Source organism: Marmota flaviventris, chromosome 7 (assembly GCF_047511675.1).
Source record: "Marmota flaviventris isolate mMarFla1 chromosome 7, mMarFla1.hap1, whole genome shotgun sequence".
NCBI classification, from domain to species: domain Eukaryota; kingdom Metazoa; phylum Chordata; class Mammalia; order Rodentia; family Sciuridae; genus Marmota; species Marmota flaviventris.
This window is the reverse complement of record NC_092504.1, coordinates 87,648,167-87,667,202: the sequence shown is the minus strand read 5'-3', so window position 1 is coordinate 87,667,202 and position 19,036 is coordinate 87,648,167. Positions and strand designations below refer to the sequence as shown.

Here is a 19,036-nt window from a genome sequence, read left to right as displayed (position 1 = left end):
AGGAGAATTAGTCCTAAAGCACAGCTAAATTCTCCATAAGTCCCATTCTCTTTTGTACAGGTTTTTTTAAACTCTCTTTAAAAATCATCAACTCAACATCTAGGGCGGCCAAAACAGCAACACAGAATTTAAAAATAAAAGAGATTTTTAGGAGCAAAGCCCAAGAGCTTTATTCTACAAAAGAATACATCTGATATTCATAGTCACATAGGTGCATACTGTACAAAGATAAAGAGTGCCCCAAATTTTCATGATTCTGATTAAGCAGGTGGGCAAACAGAAATTAACTATATAGGCTATATCTGGGTCCCAGGCAGTCAATAATGGAAAACATGTTTGTTTAAGAGCTATCATTAAAATAAATTGCTATCGTAGCTAAACTATGCCCTTCAATAGATGAATGGATAAAGAAACTGAGGTACATATACACAATGGAATATTACTCAGCATTAAAAGAGAATAAAATTATGGCTTCTTCAGTAAATGGATGGAGTTGGAGAATATCATGCTAAGCCAATCTCCCCAAAACCAAAGGCCGAATGTCCTCTCTGATAAGTGGCTGCTGATCCATATGGGGGGAGGGCATGGGAAAAATGGAGGAACTTTGGGCAAAGGGGAGGGAGAGAAAAGGAGGGGATATGGAAGCAGGAAAGATGGTGAAATGAAATGGACATTATTACCCCAGGTACTGGTATGACTGCACATATGGTGTGACTACATCATGTACAACCAGAGAAATGAAAAGTTGTGCTGCAATTGTGTACAATGAATCAAAATGCATTCTGCTGTCATATATACCTAATTAAAATAAATACTTATTAAAAAATAAGTTGCTATTGTACAATATGTAACTCTTCTACAGGGGCAAAATCCAAGCAATGCTTTGAGTGAGTTTAGAATTAAACCTAAGCTTTCTCAATAAGAGGAAATTACCTAAGGAAGTATTAGCTCTAAATTCTTCAAGTGAGTAATCAAAATGTATCACTTATGGCAGAATGTATTATTTTTCCATTTTGCTTAGAAGATTTTCTTCAGCAAGCTAGGCAATTTAAGTGAATTAAAATTGCTTTTTTCTTTCTGGCATCTCTCTGGTAAAGTTCAATTATAGTCAAGATGAATAATGACTTGCTATTAGCCAACTTAGTGTTTAATGTGGATAGATTATTTCCCTGACACTTCGATGGTAATCCAGTAATACTTGCTATTCTGGCAGGGATACATATCTGGGAACAATAGTGATACTATACTGCTTTATTACCAAATAATGAATAACTTTTAGATGGCATGGATTTGTCTTGCTTAATACATTTTAAATGTATATCATATGGCACAACCTATAACTCTAGGTACTTAATAAGTACTTTTGAGGATGGTGATTCTGAAGTTGGTTACCAGGTAACCAAATAAAGATAACACAAATGAAATACTAATGTGTTTTGAGATTGTGGCGTTTGCATTGAACTTTTTTTCTCCTTTGATTTTTGTCATCAATAATGAAAAACATGAATAATACTAGCTATTAGTCCATGATGACTAAAAACAAATTGTGGCTTTATCCTTAGAGATAAATGTTCCAAAGCATTCCTGGAGGTGCTTTCTGATTCCTACCAGAGTAACTGCAAAAGTCTGTGCACATGCTTGTATTGAGTGCTCTACCAGGGACACGTCTAAAAGATCAAGTATAAATTCAATTTTTTTTTTTCAACTTGTGCGATTACCCTGAAACTAATACTTAGCTTGAATCTCCCTGGTACTCAACATCAAGATCTCTGACAGCTAAATTGAACTCCTGTGAGAATCCAAAAAGGCCATTTGCCAGTGAAGAAACTTTTATGTGGGTAGGATTTCAACGTAGGGTAATTTCTAATGAACCCCTTGGGAAATTGGCTTGAGCTCTCTTTCCTGACTCTTTCATGTTGTGTCTCAAGGGCCTTGTTTACGTGTGCCAGGTGCAAAGAGTTGTGAGAGTGAACAGCAAACCCTCAGGGAGAAAAGCAAAGGAGACCTGGAAGTATCTCCTGGAAGTGCAGAAAATTTCATGTTCTAAGTCTGAAGAGTGAAGCTGAGACAGAGCGCTAACTGGTTGGGGCCACCTCTCCTCTAGCTCAGTTGCTAATTCAAGTCAGAAAACGATTTATGGTTCTGAAAATGATTCTAAGGGCACAAATAAGATGGGGACCCAAAACTAAGGAAATATACTACTTTTGCCAACACGCCATTCAGTGAATGTTTATAATTGTTCTAATTTGATAAAAGTATATAAAAAAAAAAAGTTTTGTTGAAAGGGATTCTAAGGCTGTGCTTATGGGAGTTTCAGCCAGGGCTGATTCTCTCATATTCTGGAGAATTTCCCAAAATGTCAAAACAGATATTTTTAAATGTTAAAAATAATGAGAATATTTCAGCAGATTTTGTTCACAAGTTAATTATACCTAGAAATTAACCTACATGCCCAGAAATTCTGACAAAGAATAATTTGGTGAATAATAATGGAAATATGTCTATAATTAATACAAATGAATAGTGGCTTTAAAATTGCAAGCAAGCCCTAACTAAAGAAAAGGGTAGTATATTCCAATCTTTTATGTTTGGACCAGGAACCTAAAAATGTGATTTTTGAGCTTCTTTAAGTTGTAAGCGCCTCTTTCTCTTTTTGTTTCCCTCTCAGATGCTAATTGAGAGATCACAGGTTCTTCTTATCTATTTTTTTTAAGGCAAGAAAGTCATTCTTTTATATAATTCAGTTTTTCTATCCTTCAAGTAGGCCACCATTAAAGTAGAGTTACATTCAATAATACTGGTTCAAAACCATAGCTATCTATCCTTTTCCCATTAAAGTATACTCGTCTCAGAAACAAACCTGGTAAAGAAAATGGCTTGTCTCCATCAATGAACACATCTTTTTTCCCCACCCTGTTATCTTTTTTAAAATCTTGGTGAGTTCTGTTTGCTTGTTACAACTAAAAATAGGATATTGAAGGAGAAAATGCTTTCCAAATATAAAAAAAAAAAAAAATTCACATATTAAAAATGCCATCTGTAATACTTAAATTGACAGGATCCCTTTGTTTCCTTAAATATCTATTTTCCAGTTGAGAATGCAAAAGATTGACATCCAATCATCCAACCACGCATCCATCCATTCAAAATGTAATGAACTTTTTTTTATCATATTCATTTACAGGGTGTTAACTGACCTGAAAATTCTGCCTCTGCTAAACTAACTAGAAACATTTACATGATAACACATGGTTGGAGAGGTAGAGTCAACCAGACTTGTGTGATATACCTAATAATATTTTATAACATTTCTGAGGAAGTAGGTAATGTTGTCATGAGAAAATGGGCTGTGGAAAGGTGGGCTTGGAGGAGAACTTATAGGTGGATGGACAGAAGCAAACAGCAATAAGTAGTGGAATTAGAATTATCGAAGCAAGGAGATTATCAGACCAGAACCTTTCGGTTGGGTGTAGTAGAAAATCTGTTTGGAGATACAGGCTAATGCAGCAGAATTAGGGCTGCATCTCCACCCGAAGGTTACAGTAAGTTATGGGGTACACAGACAGTAATTCGTTACTGGTAATAATTACAGTATAGTACTGAAATGTATAGCTAAATTTTCTCCTTCTTTTTCTTCAATAAGTAGGAACAGATTAACTCATGTCCCTGGGGAGAGTGGGAAAGAATTACTGCTAGTGTTCCAAGAAGAAAGGACAGAAAATGGCTAGTTTAAGTCATGGAAAGTAAGTGGGTTGGGGAGGAGAATCAAAAAAGACACAGAGAAACTTGGTGTGCGTGATTTCTATTCTAGAGGGCAGATGGGGCAGAGCTGGATTCCAGATCTCTGAGTCAAATGCAGCCCGACCTGTTCCCCAGAGCTCATGTCACCAGCAATTGTAGCTATGGGAGCTGGTGAAGGAGGTGGGTGTGAGCTGAAGGAGTCCTTCAATGAACGGCTGCCCTTCACAAAAACCATCAGATGGGAACAATGAACAGCAAACTGCTAGGCTAAGCATGGCATTCTTCCAGAAAAGATGATGACTGGGTCAGTGTCCCAAATTGCCTTGTCACATAAAGAAATGGCAATTCATCCTAATGTGCTGCATCTTAGACGCATTAGGATGTGCAAAAACATTTCTTCTTTGTTTTAGTAGATACGGTGTGATAAAACCAACCAGGAAGGTTCTATTCCAGTTAGAACCAAAGACTGCAGAGGTTACTAAACCAAAAAAAGAATTACAACCCATTCTTTTTCTTGCATAAAGCTGACAGTTTCATATCTCTGTAGAATAAAGCTTGCTACCACTCCTGAATAAAATTTTTACAAAAAATGTCAGTGGTCTCAATAAGATAAATTACCCATCTGAAAGTAAACTAACTATGAGCTCTGTGCTGAGAAAAACATGATTTCTGCCTTGTTGTAGGATATTGCTCTCAATACTCTCGTCTCGATTCTCAGGTGTGGATTGTTGCATTAGGTTAGAATTTCCTAATAACTCTCATATAATAAATACATCAAATGTAGATATAAGTCACAATAAAACATTAAACACTAGTGATTGTTTAGAACAGAAAGTTCTGAATATGACTGGTAGCACTGCAGAAATAGAATCCAGAAAGTAGTTCCAGCAGCAGTTCGATTCCACTCACTATCTTGAAGAGATGGCCTTTGTTCTGAGAGACAGAAAGCTATGGTCTGAATTTCCAATGAGGCAACGCTCACCTGTTACAATTATTTCAAAATAGGACAATCATGACGATAATACAGAAAGCATAGTACAAGCGTGAAATGCCTTTTAAATATGACCAGTTGAGAGACCCTCTTGTCACCAGACTAAATTTTAGCTCCTCAAATGTATTACATAACATAATTATGAGGCACATAGTGATTAATTTTCCTAAATTCGAAACTTTCTTGGGCCTGCAGTTGTACAAATTAGAATTATGGGTTTGTGTCAAATTGCAGGCTTTTTTTCTCTCCTCATCACTCCAGTGGCCCACTGACCACAGAAATACAAAACTGTCGGACTGAGAATGAACCTGAAAGATCTTCTATTCCGAATTTCCCGACTTTGGAATTCCTTGTTATAAAAAAAATATCTGGCTAATAACCAAGCAGCTTCTGTTGAATGTAGAAATCTCCTCAATAGGTGGAATCTGATATTCATTAGTTCATGGTCACACAGTGAATCTAGGCTTCTTCAAAAAAGATCCAAATTCTGATGCCACTCACCCTCCTACTATGGATTAACAATGGTCCTTCACACAGACAGTTCCCACTTTACAGCCAAATATAAAAACCTGCTTGTTTTCATGCTGAAGAAGCCTGGAATGTTTTATAGATAGACACAGATTTATGTGCAAGCTGGGCACTAAAACCAGAAATGAACACTATAAAAAAGATATGATTATTCACAATGGAAGAGAACCTGGATTTCAAGTTTATAAGATTAAGTCCAATTCCAACACAGAAATTTCCTAGATTTAAATTGAAATCAAGAAAAATAACAGCAGGGCAGACGACTACATAAACAAACATAAACATATCTAAGTCTCTGAGTTCTTTATACTCAAGGACTGAACATTTAATTTGAACAATGATCCTTTTCTATTGCAGTTTAGTATAATCTGATATTTATATAGAGTCTTCCTGTACACAGACCACAATAAAGAAGCCAAAAAATAAAGTCAAGAGGGAAAAATAACAAGTTTTCATGTTCTTTATTAGATCACTCGCCTATCCCTCAATATAAAATTTGAATGAAAACTGGGGAAACCATGAAAAAGATATATCCTAAATGCTATTTCTGGATCAGAGAGAAAACGGCTCTGTAAAGAAGATGATTGTATCTCATGGTATGTAGCTCAGGTCGTTTTTTGTTAGCAAATCAAATTTTATGTAAGAAATTAAGCTTGAGTTAAAACTGAAAGTGACAAGAAGAAATACATCATTAGTAACAAAGAGAAAATGACTTAAACATTATTTTCATCCATGAGATTACCACCCAATTATCCATAAAAGGATTGCTTCATTTTGCTCTTGCAAATAATATGGCAAAATTCTGACTTTGGTGTTCACATTGCTCCTTCAAAAATCTAAATGCTCCTTCAGTGACACAACTGAACTGTATTAGTTTCCTAGAGCTGCTGTAACAAATTCCAGGAAAATGAAAGGCTTAAAATTATACAAATTTATTACTCTAGAGTTCTGGAGGTCAGAAGTCTGAAAGGAGTCTGTGAGGCTCAAGTCAGTGTCAACAGGGCTGCATTCCCTCTGCAGGCTCTAAGCAGAAGAATCCACTCCTATCCTTTTCAACCCCTGATAGCCACTTGGCAATCCCTGGCTCATGGGCTAATCTCCATCTTCAAAATGCATTGTTCCAATCTGTTTTGTGTGGTCACATTACCCTCTTAAATTAAAACTCTGTAATTACAATGGCCCCACAAGACCATCCAGTCCATGGCCTAGAATGAGTCTCAAATATTAAGGACCCATGAGATTAGACTGGGCCCACCAATTCCAGAATTTACCCCATCTCAAATCTCTTAACCTAATCACATCTGTGAAGTCTCTTGTGTTATCTAAAGTAACAAATTCACAAATACCTACGATTAAGATGGGAACATTTTGGGGAACTATTATTCAGTTTAATATGTAGATTAATTTGAATATAAGATCTAAAGTCATTTTTTCTTTGCAATGTGGAGTTGTTTCCTATCAATGCTAACCTTTCATGTCTGTTCCTGGTTTGAGAGATCCAAAGCCAGTCTCTTCCCTTCTGTTCTAGTAACCATTTTAGATGGCAAGGATTTGACAGTTATACCTTCGTGGAGATTAACTTAAAGTGACTCATAAATATAACCCAAGTATCAGCACCTGAGTGCTCATCAGTGACATGACTTACCATACACCATACAATGAACTAGGCGCCAAAGTTTAGAATTTCTACATGACCAGTGAAACATGTACAACTGCAAGCATGGGACCCTAATTAGAATAAGTTATATTCCATGTATTATAATATGTCAAAATACACTCTTCTGTCATGTATTTCTGAAAAGAACAAATAAAATATTTTTTTTAAAAAAATTCTAGCTTCTTAATATTCCGTTTGGAAAACTTTGACGGAACTCCAGCTCGGTCTATGGCCTCTTCTCTTTTCACAAGTGCCAGTAGTTCTCACCAGGGCTGATTATTTTGCTCCTCAGAAGGTATTTGAAAGTGTCTGGAGACATTTTTGGTATTTATAACTGCAAGTGAGTTGGCTACTGGCACTTAGTGTGCAGAGGCCCTGGGGGTGGTACAAGGCAGCACTCTGTAACAAAAAATTATTCAGCATAAATGCCAATTGTGTCAAGCTTGAGAAACCCTGAACCAAAGAAAAACAGAGAGAGTAATGAAGAAAAAAGAAAATTCAAGAGCATGCTGGTTGAAATGTGATACAGCTTCAAAAATATGTTCACCAATTGGGGTGTTATCACCCATGCCTCAGATTCTCTCAGGCAGAATTGCTTCGAGCTAATTCTAAGCACAGAGTCAACAAAGCAAGCTTCTCCTTTCCACTCAAAAATTCAACTTGGGTCCACATATTACTCACTTCACTATTGTAGATTTAGTTTTACTTCTGCCTAGCATGGAACCAAGGACTAGCTGCCCTATAAAGGCTGGTGGATTCGATTCTTACAAATGTCGGTCGGCTGCAATGCTTCTCTTGTCATTAAGGTCATCTAGAACTGCATTTTGAAACATATTCTGGACAAGAGAGGAGGAGATCCTCTGAAAAATAGAGAACCAGACACCCATAGTCACTGTGAGGATACGAGGACACATTCCTCCCCAACCCACCCACAGAGTTCAAATTGTTTTTGAAGTAGAATTCCAGTTATTTCAGTCATCTCTTTATTAGCCAGTCCTACAGAAAAAAAGATAACCCAATGAGTCAATCTTAACCTAGGATGGAGCAATGTCATTACCATTCTACTCCCTGTTTCTCAGTGGTCAACATTTTTAGTTTTCTCATATATGACAAATCATGGAGAATTTTCCTGTGTCTAGGAAAACACCCAAATACCATTTGGGGGGAAATTCTGAATGGGAAATTAGCATAACGTCTTCTGGCTTCATCCATGTTGTTGCGAATGGCAGAATCTCCATCCTTTTAAATGCTAAATAATATTCCACTATATAATTACACCATAGTTTTGTTCTCCATCCATTTACTGGCTCTTAGGTTGATTCCATTTCTTGGTAACTATGAATACTTGGAACTATGAACATGGGGGTGAGCCAAAGTACGACAATCTTATAACAAAGACAGTTTTTATGACAAACTTTTTAAAAGTAAGAATAAAAGTAAGAGTGGGAATAACTCTTTTTTTGTAAGTATTGGAATGATAAAGAAAATAGTAATGAACAGTTCCACTGAATTCTTTTCTAAAACTCAGAACAAACTCATCCTTTCCTAGCTATTTGCAGGCCTTCTCTCCCCTGCATTTCTGCCGTGTTGGGAGGCACTGGTTCTCCTCCAGTGATGACACACAGAGCTAAACAAGTCCAACAGGAAGCTGCTCTGTTTGTGCCTGTCATCAGTTTCTACAAGGGAACCACAGCAAAACCTGCCAGGCAGTGTCCCAGCCAGTTTAGGAACCTTTTATCTTTATAGTTCAGAAGACTTTCATCTTCCTATCTATTTACATCATTTTACTTGAAGACTTTTGCTTTACTTGCCCTTCTCCCACCCTTTATTGACAGGTTCAAAGCCAAGAAAAAAATGACAGAAATACCATTTGGGGGAAAATTCTGAATGGGAAATCTCAAGATCTTTCAGAACACCAGGAAATTTAAAGCATAGTTTTCATTTCTCCAGAAAGTGAAAGGTGGGGTGTGGCTGGGGGCGGAGGGAGGTTTGTTTTATCTTTAAAAGTTTGCTTTTACTACTAGGTGGTGAGGCAGAAGCACTTCATTTGCATGTCAAGTGAGTCCTGGGAAGTGACTAAGGTATGCTTTGGATTTATCCAGCCTGGGTTCTGAGAGATCAGATTCTCAAAATCACAATGTCTATGGAATTTCTAATCAGTTTTAGAAGCAAGGAATAATGCTTAGGGACAAGGAGTGCATATCTGACTCAACATTCCTTAAGCAGAAGGTTAATGTATCTTCTCACATTCCCAAAGCATTCCCCTTAGGAATGTGCCCTACAAAGGAATGTGTCCTTTAGGTTACTCTTGCTGGTATGCAGTGCTGTGACAAGATAGCAATCGCTCTTATAGTAAACCTGAGTCTTAGTTTGCATTAGTGTCTTTTCTACCCTGCTTATTTGTCAAGACAAATTTACTAAGGACTGAAATTTGAGAGTAGCAATATTTTTTACTTAGCTATGCTTACAGAGAAAGGTTTCTTGCCACAGGGGGAAAAGGGGATAAAAATCAAGGATTTGCTAGTGTTGACTTAAGATACTTCCTTCAGTCTAAAGCATTTTTAAACAATTTGAGGATTCTAGATGTCTAAGTTCTTTAAAAAACAGCTAAAAAGTATTTATTGAACATCCACAAGCTCTCATAGGGACAATATTTATTGAACATCCATCCACAGGTTCTCATAGGGGAACTTTCTGCTCCATTAGGACAAAAGGTGGAGGTTTGTCTTAGAATGCTCACTGGGCATTGCTCTGGCCATTAAAATAGAATGTTTCAATTTGGTCAAGGTAATAACTTTTAAAACTAAGCAATTACTATATTCCAGGTGTGGTTCTAAGTGTTCCAACCACTTGCTACATATGATATCTCATTTATACTTTTAAAAAAATCATTGTAGCTAAGCAAGGTGGCACACACCTGTAATTCCAGCAATTTGGGAGGCTGAGGCAGGAGGATCACAAGTTCAAAGCCAGCCTCAGCAACTTAGTGCGGCCCTAAGCAACTAGATGAGACCCTGTCTCTAATTAAATACATGTGGCTCAGTGTTGTTAAGCACCTCTGAGTTCAATCACTGGTATTAAAAAAAAAAAAAAAAAAATCATTGTATTCATTTTGCAAAAAAACAACCAAACAAAATCCAAAAAGCTAAGAAAAAGGATTAGGTAACTTTGTAAAGAACCCAGAACTTTTAAGAGGCAGTTGTGAAACTGGGCACAGTGGCACATGCCTGTAATCCCAGTGGCTCAGGAGGCTGAGGCAGGAGGATCCTGAGTTCAAAGCTAGCTTGGGCAATTTAGTGAGGCCCTAAGCAACTTAGGGAAACCCTGTCTCAAAATTAAAAAAGAAAAGAAAAGAAATGCAGAGGTAGGGGTAGGGGTGGTGCAAGGGATGTGGCTCAGTGGTTAAGCACCCCTGGTTTCAATCCCCTTACCAAAAACAAAAAACAAAAACAGTGGTTAGGCGTTAAACTCAGCAGCTGGATGTCAGAACCTGTGCTCAACCACTACATTGTATTCTTTCCTAGCATTTTACAGCTGTCATTGGTCCCTTCAGTCACAGAGGTTTTCTTATCACTTTTTTCAGCTCTCCGTCATACCTCATCACAATTTCTGACATTCGAAAATATAAACCACTTACACCGGAAACCACTTTCGCTCCAAGAAAGTATTTCATTCTTTAAGTCACATTTATACGGATATTGATTTTTCTTCCAAGAAACAGTGCCCCTGCTTAAGAGGTTGAAGATTTCAGAGAGTACTTGCCCCAAAGTCATGGCAGGCACGCAGCTGACCACTCTCCCCTCTCATGTTTGCCTACATTTCTTTATGCTAAAGCATGTTTCCTCTATCACTTAATGGTAGGACATATTGTGAGATGTTTGGTAGATTCTACATTTGTTCTATGTCTTCCTACTTAAGATGATTTATTCTATAGTTTTAGTTGTCCAAAAGGACATACAGAACGTTTCTGTGCCTTAGGATCCTAAAATCTAATATAGAAAAGTTGTTGAGAACACAAATGGTCAAGACTACATGTTAGGAAATGTAAACATGAAAGTCATACAAAGATAAGATCTTTATATTTTGTATGATATATCATCTTCATAGTTAGCCCATCATCTAGCCTATTTAAATATTAATGGCACAAGGTAGATTATAGCTCTAAAGACAGTAGGACTTTTATAGGTTTGACATTGTCGCAAAGATGTCCAAAATATTTTTACATGAGTCAAACGATTTCGCCCGTGACTACTCTTGTAGAATTGCACCATAAATTCCCCCAGAACACCCTATGCTGCAGCCACACTGTCATTCTCTCAAGACACAGGGCCACTTTGTCCCATTCTATTTTTCACATGCTGTTGTCATGTACTCTGAATGTCCTTCCGGACTAACCCTGTCATTTTTGTTGATCTCTGGGAAGATGTTCCCTAACTGCTTCTAGGTCAAGTTGATGATGCTTCCCCTGCATCTCCACTGTGCCTTCCATTTAATTTTACAGACCTTTTACTTATCCACACAAAAGTCAACATGTCTGTCACCCCTTCAAAGTCCTGAAGGGTCATATCTGTCTTACGCAACTGTGTATACCCAGGACCTTGTGACACAGTATTGGCCTTACTTGTTCCCAATACAGGAATGAACCATGACATATTGGATAATTTAAAACTCTTCTGTTGTGGACACTTTATGGAAAAAGAAAATTTACTGGGAGACTAAAATAACTGATGCTTAAGTCATCTATGAACTTATGCTTCAAGGTTATCTGATTCTAAATTAAACAGTAAAAACCATTTTTTATTATAGTTTTTTTTTTTTTTTTTTTTTTGCCTTTAAGGGCTGAAAGAATTCTACAAATGAATCTAAATTCAACTTTTTTTTCTTTTTCTTTTAAATCCTCTTTTGTAAAACGAGTATGTTTTAGCCAGGCAGCTGCTCCTGGGGTGGCACACTCTCAGGAGATGCTCAGCAATGTTGGAAAAGCGCCGTGCAATTTCTTTCCTTCTTGCTGGCCAGAAACCAAGTATTACATTCTTAAAGTAACTGGTTGCATAAAGTAAGCCAAAGACAGACTAGTCAGGCATCAGGTGAGCCTGGTGCTGTGACATCATTTTAGTCCTGACAATTTTATCCTCCTTTTTTTTTGCCATTCACTGAGGAATTTCCAGACAGATTCTGCAAAGGGCCAAGTGTTAATTGGAAAGCGAAATAATGCTTAAGCATCATAATATTTCAGTTTGGAATAAAGCACATTTGCTTTGATCAGGATCAGTATGTACACAAAGAAAGATACTAGTTGGCATGTATCAATAGGCAAATGAGAAAGCAGTAACAATGCCCCCTTCTAGTGAGACACAGGGAAGCAGGCAGCCTTATATTTTGCCAAGGGATTTGTAAAATGATGGATCTCTTTGAAAAACAACTTGGCAGTATTTATCAAGAAACCTAAAACATCCCTATCTTTCAATCTTGCAGTTCCACTTGAAGGAACCCATCCAAAGCAAACTATCCAACATCCAGTAAAAGTATGACAATCACTGAAGAGCAATAGTATAAAGGTAGGCAGGGATATGGTGGCATTCCAGTAGAGTAAATGTACATGGTTTTCCTAACTGAGTGTGTGATAAGAGATAAGAGAGGGTGATATGGCATAATTACAAATTAGAGGGAGAAATATCACCCATTCCACCCCCGAATTTAGAACAGTTATTATTGGGTGGTAAGATTATATTGTGCTTCTTTTCTCCAACTTACTTTCATGCACTTAAAATTTTTAATTTGTTTTACTAGTTAAACAAAGAAAAATAAAATTTTTTGTATAATAATCTTAAGTTTTAAAAAGTATTTTATTTTAGAAGTACCAAATGCTGACCAATATATCAAACATTTTGATTGCATAAAATTACATGAATTTTATTTCAGGTACTTTTACTCTGGCAGCCACTCACCATCAATCAGATCTACTGGAGCAAAGACCTTGGTTTTCATCCTCACTGCTGAATATTAACTGTGCGATCTTAGGTAAATTGCATTTTGACAGTCTCAGTTTCCTCATTAAAGAGACACCTACTTTCCAGGCTTTTAACCAATCATCAAATAGTGAACCTGACAACATCTGACACACAAGGCCTTATGGTAGTGACTACCATTGCTTAATATTTAAAACTTATAAGATTGGAATCATATGCAAAATGAAGCTAGTTGAAATATGATTTAAAGCATTACAAATTCTACTCAGGAGTTGTAAAGCTATAAGTTCTGCTTATGAATTTGCTGATGGCATTTTTTGAGTGCATGTATTTAAACAGCAATTAAAAGGCAAAACAACACAACCCAAACAAGCAAGAGTTTTCCTGAAAGCAAGCTGTTTTGCTATCTCTGCTTGAAAATGGAGGAAAAAGGTCCCTTTTATAGTCATTTAATTACTAAGTGGCAATAAAGAAAGGAATTAAATTTATCCATTTGACTGATGCTATGGTTAAAAGACCCATGGCATGTCAGTAATTATCAACGTTATTTGGAATCATGACGCTGATGTTGTATACTGCCCACTCTTCATAACTTGCAATATCTTTACAATCAAAAATGTTTATTGCAGATCACTTTCCAAGTTAGTGAGGAAGAACTGAGATGTAGCCACAAGGGTGAAAATAATGGTATCTGTACTGTGTGAAGAGGTCGCTGCTTTACCTTAGAGGTAATAGGAGAAAAGCAAACCTTGTTAAGGTTATGGTTAAGAGTAACTCAGATCTGCAAATCTCTATCATTGCTTTGATATCAGCAGATGGTCAAAGTGTATCAAACTGAAAGATACAGACAAGGTATGATCATCAGATGTTCCAAAGGTAGCTCCTGGTCGAGAATCTGGTCTCGTTTCCATATTCATGGTTCATAGGGCAAACTTGACAGATCCAGAACAAATATCCACCAGCTGACCAGAAGTACACTTTCAACTTTTGACTGACAAGATCTGATGATCTTAGGTAATCAGTTTTCAACTTGTGTGCTTTGCTCATGACCTTCCATAGATGCTTCCAGGGGAGTCTAGGCCACAAATCTAAAAGGGTAGAAACTATGAAAGGGTTTCCCAAGGTCCCTATTTCCAGTGATATCCTCATTTGACTTCCTTTGGCTGTTTGAGGCAGAGAACTGAGCATGAGCTAAACCCAGTGATTCAGCAGAGCCAGCTCTATTCCCACACCAACAGAGAAAGGAGTCAGATATGCTTGTGTGCCTGGGTGTGCAAGAGTTCCAATAGAGTTTTAATGTCAAGAGTGACTTAAGAACACCAAAAAGTTAATTTCTACTATTGCCATTAAGTCTTTTCCCTTGTTAGTTAACCCTTGGGTTATATCCATTCTGAAGTGTATTCATACATAAAATCCACCAGCAAGATTTATCATTGGATAAGACTATAGGGCAAAGGCATCTTTGACTGACTGACTGTGGGCTTTGTAGCCAAGAATTCTTATTCACAACCGTGTATAGTAGTGATACAAAAGCGGAGGTTTAAATCTAAAGACACCAAAATAACTTGAATTACCTTGGGCAAATTGACTAAATCTAATCATTTTGTCCTGTCTTCACTAAAATTAATGAGAACATATTCACAGAAAACCCATTTTTTTGTCTAGTCTCCATACCTGCCCCACAGAAGAAGAAAAGTTATATGAACAAACAAAAAACATGACATGAACATACAGAAAATCAATGCCAGCAGTCTTTCTCTACTCCCCTCAGGCAAATTTTATTTTCAAAGACAAATGAATAGTAGAATTCCTTCATAGTTTTTATTACTTTAGGGGTTTGAAACTTAAAAATGACTTGAATTATTCATTCAGCAGGTACTGACTGAGCACCTACTGTGCACCAAGCACTGTTTCAGGTTCTATAATCAGTGAGCAAAAGAAAAGCCAGTCACCATGAAGGCTGAAATGCTATTTGCAATCATGACACTGATGTTGTATACTGCCCATAATAGACAATAAATACAAAAATAAGCCTGAAAATAGTCAGTATACACAAAAATAAATAACCAACTATTAGAAGATCATAAATAAATACTATGGAAAAGAGAGAAAGTGAGGGATGGAACATAAGTTTAAATAAGGTGGCACATTGAGAAGGTGAGTTTGAGCAAAGACATGAGGGAAGTGACGGAATGAGTCACCGTGGGGTAGGGGTGTAAGGAAGAGAGAAATAGCCAGGGCAAGAGCTCTCTTCTAAGATTACAGATTCTGTGAATTTCGTCTTTGGAAAACTGAGCATACTGACATATCAACTGAACATGTATCTGTAAACCTGAGTTTGGGTAATCATTCTGCTTCCTGCTAACTTTTCACAGAAATACAGCTGTCTGCAGAGTCCTTCATATCATTGGAAGAGTGAGTATGAAAGCAACCAGGTTATGGTAAAGAAAGTTTATTAATTTTTATAGGTCACCAAAATCCTTTGTAGGTGATAATTATAAATCTGAGTTACCAAGAAATTCAAGAACTTTTGAGTAGCATGAAACTAAAGGTGAAATAGTTTAATTAGAGATGAATCTACTTCATCTCTCCTTATAAAAAGGGCGAACACCATTCTCTCAGGATTTTCTTTTGCAAACCTAAACCTGACCATATAAAAGCAAAGGATGACGCTTCAAGAAATTTCCAGAAATATTTCTCAATTAGACAGAGTTCGATTTTCTACAAGCACATTAATTCTGCTTCACTGGCAATCTGTTTTTAGGTCCAAGTTGTAAGAAAGTATAAAGATTCCTGACAAGGGCAAAGAAATAGGTTTTTAATTTTCTTCATGAGTCAGCAGGGGAGTATAGGACATGAGTGACTTTTAATGTACATTTCTTAAAACGTAAGAAGCAAAGACTAAAGGTATTACAGAAATCAGAATTTTTTTTTAAAAAAGGCAAATAAAAATGAATAAAAACATGACTTTTCATCTAAAAAAAAAGAAGTTAAGTGATTCTTTAAAAAAGTCATAGACTCCAATAACTACCTACTTTCATTTTAAAAAGTTAAACCTATCAGTCTAAGACTTAAGAGAGTTGAGACAAAGTTTTTAACTCTCAGTGGAGTAATAACACTACATAGTTTATAACCTGATCACAATTTTAGGAAGCCATTGAGAAGACAAACATTTCAAAAATAAAATACAGTTGTTTCTTTAAAAACTCAATGACTTACTTTTTCTTAAAAAAAAAAAAAAAAAAAGTCTTTTTACATAGAGCTGAAAAAAGTGATAAGAAAACCACTGTGACTGAAGGGACCAATGACAGCTGTTACAAAAACAGCTTAAAGGCATGCGACTGAAAACTTTTAGATTGTTTCTGGAACAATGGTTTTCAAACCATAACTGAAACCACAGCTCACTGAAACTGGGGAAAGTGACGATTACTGTGATGGAGAACTAGTCACTCAATTTTGCCCCTTAGGTCCCAGGAGGGTTAGAGCAAACTGCTAACTTGCTCTCTGATGCTGCTGAGTTAAGAGGGTTTGAGGCGCTGGTCCTCCCACGTCTACATGCATGCTCACATCTGCTAACTAAGCACTGTCACCACTACTTGCTTCAGAACCTCCTGGGGTACTTGGGAAGAAAAGAAGGTAGATTTCCTTCTCCCAGACCTTTGGGATCTAGAAGAGTAACTTAAAAATTTGCACTGATATATAGGTTTTAGGAGATTTTTGGATGTAGCTGGAACCATTACTTCAAGATAATGATTAGCTTCATATCTTTAGCCACCACTATCCTTCTAAAATCTTTGCTCTCCTAGCTTAAAGATCACACAACTAGAGCACGATTTCAAACCAGTTATATGCTATGATCTAATTAAATGCTTCTAGCTAATATCATATTTACAAAATACAAATCAGAGTATTAAAACGAAAAAAAACCTTTAAAGGAGAAAACACAAAAAGCAAGGCAAGGTAAGAACTTGCTTCCCCTTACCTCTGGGATCTCCATTTCATTATGCTCCCACTCCCTCTTTGGAATCAAAGGTCAAGCTCTCGAAAGGGTGGCACCCACCCCTTGCATGAAAGATTCACTCTCATTGCCATGATACTACACCCTCAAATAGGTAAGCCTGGGTGTCGCCCAGCTCCTGAATCTTCTCCTTTATGAGAGAATCTAGCAAAAACATTAATCTGAGATTCTTACCCTTTTTAAACAGAAAATGGAAACCTACAAATAACACGTCTGCTTTTCTTCATTAAGCAAAGATATAGTTGTCTAGGAAATGCTCTGAGAATGACAGTTTAGTCTAAATGAAAGAGATTAATGATATTTATTTACTCTGAACTAATATAATTTTGCAAAGCCTTTTGGTTTATGGTACAAATTTTGCTGAATTACTATTTCTTGGAATAGTAGATCTGGGCTGAGACTAATAAGACTTCTGATTGATTCATTTTTCCATGCAGCTTATTCAACAAATATCTGTGGGCTAACTATATGCTTGCCTTTGGGAACAGTTAACAAAACAGACACATGCCCTGCCCACAGAGACTTCCAAGTCTTGGGAGGGGTAGGCAAATAAATGGAGAAGTGGGGGAGTGATAATAGGGGGCATTGCAACTCAGTCTTATTTGGTCAGAGAAGGCTTTCCGGAGAAATATTCAGATAAGATGAGGATGAGCTTGGAAAAGAAAGTGAGAAGGAACAGAATAGGCAAAGACCCAGCGGCATGGGAGAGAAAGCACACGGCAATAACTATAAGAAATTTCGAGGGCTTGACCTTTGATTCCAAAGAGGGAGTGGGAGCATAATGAGATGGAGATCCCAGAGGTAAGGGGAAGCAAGTTCTTACCTAAGAGCAATGGGAAACCATAGAAGGTTTTAATTGAACAATGTGGTGGTGCTGGATCTGGGATGGGGAGGGGTGAGGGGGGGGAATGAAAGCTGGGGCTTGTGTAAGTGTTTATGGGAGTGGCACAGGGTGAGATAACAGCAGGGGCCTGGAGCACAGAGAAGGCAGGTGTCCTGTGCAGTGTGGTTACAAAGTTCTTCAGTTTGCACGCCACAGACAGGGGAGTCACTTCAGAGTAACTGGTCAAATGTTCTACATGTTCATCAGCTGCTTTCTGCAAATGATTTCGCTCCACACTATCTGTAAGATTAGGACACATGACAAAGTCCTCTATTTCTTCATTTATTCTGATCCTTATCATGATATGAACTTTTACTGTTCCCATCGTGTGTCGATTACCACTATGTTATAACATCAGTTTCAGAACTTAAAACACCCAGTTATCTATTTTCCCAACCAACAAGACGGAACTTGTAAAGGCAAGATCTCAATTCTCCTGGAACATGTTTAAGTATGTGACTGGTTACTCAGACAAATATTCAGACCTCAAAGGTAAAAGAAACTTTTCAACAGCATAAGGCTGACTTGCTTTATCCAACAGTTACTCCAGGAAAAGCATGTACATTATTATTTTTTTAATTAAATTGTGTTTTTGAAAACATTGGGAGGAATTTCCTACTTAAGAGAAAGTTAATAATTACTTGAGAAGATCAAATACTGCTTTTGTATTATGTGTTTTCTTAAGTGCAGCACATCTATGCTGGATCACTCTTTCTCCTCGCCAGCAGAAAAGACAGAGTGTTCCCTAAGATCACAATCTTGAATTTCTCAAAAGATGCTTCAATACCAGGGCAGATACTGTGCCCGATGAGACGTCCGCAGATTGGAGCCCTCCTTTCATTGGGCTGGCTCACTTGTGTATGGAGTATGACTGAACCCCCACAATACCTTTTTTCCCTGCTCCCTTCTAGAACTGGTCTGGGAAGAAGTCACAGGATGGAGTTATTTTTTCCTGATGCTATCATTGAACTCCTTCATCAGGTCTAGATTGTGTTCTTGGGGCTTCTGTTGTATGAAATAAGAAAATCCTCACATAATTAAGTTTCCACTTGTTGATTTTTACATATTTTCACTCTCTCAATCAATACTCTACTGAAACTTCTTTGAATATGACAGACCCTCCCACCAATGGCAGTATATAGAATTTCACAGAGGTTTAGTGGCATGGATGAGAACCAGAAAGACATTACCTTCAAAATACTATGTACATTATATATATGTGTATACATACACACACACACACACTCTG

General features: G+C 37.2%; 1 protein-coding gene across 7 annotated transcripts in view; it reads right to left on the bottom strand.

Moving 5' to 3' along the window:
* The window catches only part of Elovl6 (ELOVL fatty acid elongase 6), a 122,491-nt gene that overhangs the window by 41,925 nt on the left and 61,530 nt on the right, over window positions 1–19,036 (bottom strand). The window contains exon 1 of one of the 7 annotated variants that reach the window (XM_071614469.1): window positions 7,686–7,763. The exons of the other annotated variants lie outside the window; for them this stretch is intronic. Within the exon in view, the coding sequence (XP_071470570.1) occupies window positions 7,686–7,750 (65 nt within the window). The 5' untranslated portion in view covers window positions 7,751–7,763. Of the gene's footprint in view, window positions 1–7,685; window positions 7,764–19,036 lie in introns of those variants that run through there. 7 annotated transcript variants of the gene reach the window in all.